Below are 7,216 nucleotides of genomic sequence, written 5' to 3' on the forward strand. Positions count from 1 at the left end.
AAGGTCCCAAGCTTAGAAAAGTGAGGCCAAACTGCATGTATTCGACTTAATTTGAAAGGGAAATCTCCTAGTTAGAGTTAAGCATGTAGCCAAAAACACAAACTAAAGTACATCCATATTGAAACATGACTCAGATGGGACTGATGTTGGACTGATTGATGTTAAGGTTACTTGGGCAATTTTATAAAACAGAAGAAAATGCCAAAGGGACTAGAAATAACAGGTGAATTTATTTTTTTTCCCCAAAAAGTTATATACAATATTTACACAAACACAACCACAAAATAAGCCACATACAGTAACGCTGTACAGAAAGTTTGTGTGCAATGAGATCAGCTGTCTCCTTCAGTGTTTCATCAGTAATCTCTCTCAGCAGAAAGGCACACATCTTGGTCACACATGTACACACACCATACACACACACACACACACACACACACATACACAAAAATACTGCATCTAGAAGAAATGCTATCCACATACGCTTCATTATGGGATATGCTTTCGATAAATAACATTGGTCTTGCAGTGCTTCCATTCTCTTATAAATAAAAAAATATTTTAAAATGTACAGTACAGTGACTACAGTTGCTGGTGTACGTCCGCTGATCTAGTTCTACTTCACTAGTCCACACCAAAGGAACGTTCTGTAACTCTTCAGGCAATCTCAACATGTTGGAGACTGCCCCAACCTTCAGCGTCGGTGCGCTTTTCCATCGGTCCTGTACCCCGGACAGAGCCCAGAGTCCTCTTTGTTTTTGTCCCAGAAACCATCCAGGTACAGTTAAAGAGTCCAAGACCTCAGGCCTCTCCCACCATGTGCTGAACAATCCTCCTCCAAACAAAAGTGCATGCTTCAAGAGAAGGCAGTGCTTCTTGCTTATCCATGTTGGGTCCCCATGGTGATGGTGCATTGGTTGATGAAGTGCTGAGTTGTTACATTGGTATTCTGGGGACAGAAACAAAGATTTCATTGAGCATTTTTCACACAGTCATACAAAAGGTGGAATCATCTCAATGTTTGATCCTGAGCATACCTTTTTCTGGGTTTCACTTCCCAACCATCACGGCATTTTACAAACGTTACAGATTCTCCTGGTGATATTTCAGTTTTTGAGGTATCTTGGGCACAGAAGGTAAACCTGCGATGACATTAAAAAAAAAAAAATCTTGATTGTTTGAAACACAACTTAAGTAAGAAAATTTAAATTCTACATTCTCATGGCGCTTCCAGCTGGAACTTCACTTACTTCTTTTGCGTTTCTCCAGCTTTCACACGAATCCGCCGAACTTCCAGCACAGGATTGACGGGTTTGGGGTTCCAGGACCAGAAATTCTTCCTGAGGCTCTTCCACATTGAGGTCCAGGAGTCCACTTCACTTTCCCAACTCAGACGGATCTTAAGCAGATCGCCAATATCCTCCTCGGTGAACACCAAGAAGGTGTTGGTCAGGTTCAGACCTATAATTCCATCATGACTGGACAAAAAGGAGGAAGAAAATCAGTTTGAGTCAGATCTCCAGGACAATGACTCAACACTTCAGAGGCCAAGGTTGAGTGAGTTTTCTCCTCAAGTCAACAATTAAAATTCTGTATAAATCAAACCAGATAAAGTGGTGAGTAAGTGAAATAAGTTGTGCAAGATGGAAAAGTAACAAAATTCTGTAAACATCATGAGTGCTGTTAGAGCTGTGAGGCCTGTTTCCTGTGCTGATGTAATGCCTTTTCATCCAAAGTTGTGACAAGACTTTAAATGACCATTAGAGACTACGAGTCTGAAGAGTCTGAACTGTAGTGTGGAGAACTACTGCCCCGGTTTGAGCCCTTTATACATTACAAAACTACATGTACCTGATGCACCAGAGCATTGTCAAACAGTCTGGCAGCAGTCTGTATGTTTGCTCTGCAGCAGTCTGTAAAAGTCTGCTGGGTCTAGATCATACAGAATCTCAGGTAGTGTATTTATGTGTTTTCAAAACTAGACGTTGTGGCAAAATTGGTTTTGCAGAAAGACTCAATACTTACACATCAACAAACATGTCTCCGGTGTCATTGTGGGCACCGTACAACTTGACATGAAAGGTAGGATCTGCGTTGTCAGCCTCTTTCCTGTTGAACACGTGCATCTTCATCTGGTAGTGGTAACCTTGAAGCAAAAACACAAAACTGTTTTATGTGCTCCAGCCTTGTGTACAGACGTAGTTTACTGTTGAATCATAAAATACGTTAGGCACGGAAGTAAAAGATAAGATAACCAGTTGAAATGTTGCTTATCAGTGTTACTCATAGGAGCCATCATGGTAGTATTGATAACACAAACACAACAAAAACAATTTATGGGTTGTATCGCTGTTGAAACTCACCTCCAAAGGGAGTGTCTGCACGTGTCTTCAGGTACATTTTACTGTTGCGTCTCTTGCGCATTTTTCTCGCATTGTAGCCAAAGTTGTTGCAGCGGTTTTTGCGGCAGCTCAGACAGATGCCCTTCTTGAATCGGTCTGGGCCGGTGCACTGGAAGGCGTAGCTCATGTGCTCCTTGTTCATGAGGGAGTCCACGAACAGGTGGACGGCGCGTTCATGCTCACATTTCATAACCTCCATGAAATCTGGAGAAAGGAAGGAAAATGGTTCATGTAAGACTGACAACAATACTATAGATTGGAATAGAAATGTAGTGCGCCAAATAAATTAATACAAGTACAAATCGAATACACTAACAATAAAGAAAGTAGGGATCACATGACTTAAAAAGTTCAGTATGTAAGATTTAGTGGGATCTAATAAAAACATCAGTATGATATTCATAGTTGTGTTTTCTCTGGTATGTGAGCATCTAAATGAAACATGTTCAACTGGCCTGTTTCTACAAGAACACATAAACCAAACAGTTCTGCTTAAAGACCCATTTAGGCTAAATGTTAAATACACAGATGAGCGTTCTGTTCATGCTCTTGACCACACAAACCACTGCCAACTGCACTGCTTCCTTTTTAGCCTTTTTCTTAGAATGTGCATGATCAGGATCTCCTCTGCCGTTGCCATTTTTGCTGGACTCAGAAATAAGCTCTGAACTCAAAAAGCATGCATGGGGAGTAAGGAGGCAGTGACGCTGAAACTGACCCGTTTATGTACATAAACTGACCATGAATGGACCTTAAGGAGGCTTTTCACAGTTTAAGTGGCCACTGTGGAGGAGGGTGAGGCAACGTGTATACAGTTTGTTGCAATATCCAACTTCAACACTAGATCTCACATTATACACTAAACTTTTAAAGTTTCATTCTAAGCAGATAGAACTATCATAAAACTTACTTCCAGCTACTGCCAGGACGTCACTAAGCGCACAACCAGGCTGTACATCACCACCATTGGGGTAGATGTCAATATCCCCAATTGGTTGCTGGATCCCGATGCTCAAACCCAAGGCCTCGCGAGTATATGTGTGCAGTACGTCCACGAAGTCTGCATCATCTGGAGAAAGGCGCTTCTTTTCCTCTACACCTTCAAACATCGGCCCTGCTGGGTCCAGACCTGGTCAAAAGTCACATTAATGAGGCAGAGTCATCCATGTTAAATGTTTTTTTCCTTTATGTCAAGTGTTTAAGGTCACACTTACCAGTGATACGACCAATCTTTCCTCTGACAAATGTTCCAGCGTAACCTGCTACATGAGCACCGAGACTGTAGCCAATCAGGTGCACGTTTTCCAGGGGCAGTTGACGCTCATCCTGTTAAGATAGAAGAGTACCAACATTCACATCAGCAGCTGCCACCACAACACTAACTCGCACTGAGCTAAATCCTGGATCTAAGCCAGTGATAATCAGTCATGCTCACATCCGAGCCCTTCTCAGTTAACCCGGACAGACTACTACAGACAGACCCTTCCATGCAACAGCGCCTCCAACCATCTGTCTCGGTTTGTCTTCATGAAATAGTCTTTGTCTGTGTTTACAACTACATGGCAGGACGCCTGAATCCTTACTAGATCCAAATTTGTGACAGTCCATCTGAATGGGGATTGTTCTTGGTCTCAGCAGCGCAAAGCACTTGTCCTTGATCCTACTTAGATTCTCTGATGAGCATTGATGGAAGAGTAGGGGTAGAGCAATGAGCTAAATATACCAAAATAAAAGGCTGAATATCCGACACATTTATTTAACATAACTTGATCCTATTTTACTTTTCTCCTGTTTACTGTCCGTCAAGCTCAAAGGCGAAGGTTTCTTAAATCACTGCGGCAGAAAGACAGAATGAGGCCAGGTTTTATAGACTTGGAGATATTTAAAGTGGTCTTCAGTCCCTCTGTGATAACTCCAAAATACATCTGATCACGACACCATCAACCATTTGAGGAACTTATGAGACCTTTTTTGTCACTATATAATGAAGACAACTTCCCTTTATAAAGGCACTTACAAGAAGCTACTGTGGTTTCAGGGTTGTGACACATGCAATCCATAATTAAAAATAAAGAACCCCCCCCCCCCCCCCCCTCCTTGGGTACAATTGTTTTAGTCCATCTTAAATGCGGTCCACAAAAAGACACTGTGCTCCTGTCACAAGTGTTGGAGGTGGTGGAAATGACTGCATCACACCCACCTGAAGCCAGTTGAGCATGGAGGCTATGTCGGAGCCTACAGTGCGGGTATGGTTGACTGCATCTGGGTACAGCTGCTGAGCCATCAACAGCCAATCCACTACGATCACATTGGCCTCACTTTCACGCTGCATCACCGCTGAGACCAGCTTGTGCATCCAGTTCTCAAACATCCCACCGATCTGAAGAAAGAGAAAAACGTCAGTTATTCATTCATTCATTCATTCATTCAACTGCTTTAACCTGGTGACCTTCTGACACCAACACTGCCATCTCACATCCAGGCCACACATTCCTGCAGTCAAAGCCTTTGGTGCACAGACACTTCCATCTCCTCTGTGAGAATTCAGATTACACCTCATCAAAAGTGACCCAGAATAATGAAACAAAGCCCGTACCGTCCAGCCATGGATGATGAAGATTGTCTTGGCTGTAGCATTAAAGCCACACTCCTCTAGACACTCTTTGTTTCCAGTTTGCAGGTAGCAGCCCTCCTGGTCCAGGTCTAAGCTCTTTCTCAGGTTGTATTTGACAGAACCTTCAAAAGACTTGGTGTTTGTTGAGAACTCGTCCACTGCACTGTTGTCATCTGAGGGGAAAAGTGCAGATTGTGAGGCTAAATTCATATAAAATCCTTTCCTCTTCAATATTCTCTGATGCAAAAAAAAAAAAACATTAAAGAACCAAATATCAGAGAAGAGAATCCATGTGGCGCAGGGCGGAGCTCAGGCATCCGCTCAACATCTGCTACAATAATACGATTTGGGTGCAAGATGCAGGCGCGGAGCCAAGGAGTCACCGCAAACCCTCTTTTATTTCATTCTCTCACACAGCTGGAGCCAGAGTTCACATAATTATATCTGACTTTTACGCGCCGCTTCAGCCTCGGGGCCAAAGAGGAACATTTACAAGCATCTGCCATCCAACAAGCCGGTGCAGAAGAGGCTTCACTGGAAGAATTGTTTTCAAAACTGGGAAATAATTAGACTAAAACAGCAGTTATATTGTGTGCTTAGTGTGTTCTGATCCAGTCATGTTTTCATCCCGTGGTGACTGGATCAGTAATCCCCGGCGCGCAAAGCTGAGACGTCAGATGTGAGGTGATGAACGCGAGTACCCTTTGAGAGAGAGCCACAGCCACACAACCCAAAGTGAGTTCAGCTGGGTAGCAGCCGAAAAAACCCCGGTCCGTGGTAAAACGCGGACTCAGCAGAACCTCCTTCCAAATAGTCCACACACAGACGTGGCGCTGTGCGTCCGCAGCTCCGGTTCAACTGCCCAGCGGCTCTCCCAAAAAGGACACGTCGCACTCAGTCTCCCAGAATCCATCCCTGTTTTTCTGGTTCACTCTCTGCCCGCCACACTTGTCCGCATAATAATTCATTTAATAGACTATAGACTAAAATGCAAATGAAGCAAGCAGCAGCAGAGATGTGGGAATTAAGTATTTAATCAACTAATATTTATTAGTTAGAAGCTTTTGTGACGCGCGTTTTGGCCCGCTCCAGACGCGTAATGGTACGTTTTGATATTTGAGAGAGAATTAATGAAAGTAATGAATGAATAATAGACACAAAGCCGTTTCTTACCTTTAAGAATAGCGTTTTCCCCAAGACCAGACGAGAAGAGCGCAAAAGCACACTGTAGAAAAATCCACAGTGAAATGGCTTTAAGATTCATTTCTCAGCCACAAACGCGTCCGGGGGAAATAAAAGCCTCCCGAGATTAAAAATGTATTTTAACACTGCCGGTGGATAGGTATGGAAGGTAGATGTGCCTGTGTGTGGTTAGATCCAGTGGTGACAAAGAGCTACGAGCCGCCGGTGGTGCGTTCAGTGCGCTCTGGTGGAAGCGCCGTTGAAAGAAATGTATAAACTGGCATCAAGTGTCTCATTAGAGTTTTAAATAGTTTCTCCTTTTCAGTCATCTGATCATCGGCTGATCTATGGTGATTTCTATTGGTCAAGCCCCCATTTGTTTACGTTGAAAGGCGTGGCAATGTTGAATGAAGTCGTAGTATAGGCGTCTCACGTTGCGCGTTCAAGCCTTCTGGTTGTTTTGGGGCGTGTACGTCTGACGCAAGAAGCAGGCAGTCAAAGCCGAGTTGAGAGTGTTGGCATGAAGGTCACCTTACGTATCCCTGTCTAAAATGACTCAAAGAATGTATAAAAATAGGAATAAAGTGTCCATTGGCTGTAAATCATCGTGGGAATGACGCGCGGACCATATTCTGTCCATATCCTGACTTTTTAAAAAATCTTAAAGTCTGATATAAGCTTTAAAAGACTCTTCCCTGGAATAAAAGGGAAACCCAAGCTCTCTCTGTGTCCATGGGAATATTCACCAGGGGATGTTGAGGCTTTACCCCCATTGAAAGCCCCTCCCCTCTCGGCTGGCGCTGTGCCAGATCGTGGGTTTAGCGCACCGACCGGTTTCAATTGATGAGGCGAAGAATGGACGCACTCACGCAAAGATCTCGACCACAATAACACCACTGTGTGTGTGTGTATACAATCAGCGCCAACTAACCCGACCAGGAAATGTCACCTGCAACTGCAGCCCCACCAGCAGCAGCAGCACGACCCCTGCACCGTCACCCAAACGCGTCCCCGCTGG

The 7,216-nt window shown here is 43.9% G+C and overlaps 1 protein-coding gene across 1 annotated transcript; it reads right to left on the minus strand.

The window, feature by feature from the left end:
- Window positions 1–211: 211 nt before the first annotated feature.
- Window positions 212–6,859, minus strand: lipg (lipase, endothelial). The gene is made up of 10 exons (XM_030144129.1): window positions 6,190–6,859; window positions 4,999–5,189; window positions 4,603–4,782; window positions 3,617–3,728; window positions 3,313–3,531; window positions 2,364–2,606; window positions 2,026–2,146; window positions 1,251–1,478; window positions 1,038–1,142; window positions 212–949 (listed from the first exon to the last, which is right to left on the minus strand). The coding sequence occupies exons 1-10, from the start codon at window positions 6,278–6,280 to the stop codon at window positions 937–939; spliced, it is 1,503 nt and encodes a 500-aa protein (XP_029999989.1). The 5' UTR covers window positions 6,281–6,859; the 3' UTR covers window positions 212–936.
- Window positions 6,860–7,216: the final 357 nt, after the last annotated feature.

The sequence above is a fragment of the Sphaeramia orbicularis genome, chromosome 9, assembly GCF_902148855.1.
Source record: "Sphaeramia orbicularis chromosome 9, fSphaOr1.1, whole genome shotgun sequence".
Classification (NCBI taxonomy): Eukaryota; Metazoa; Chordata; class Actinopteri; order Kurtiformes; family Apogonidae; genus Sphaeramia; species Sphaeramia orbicularis.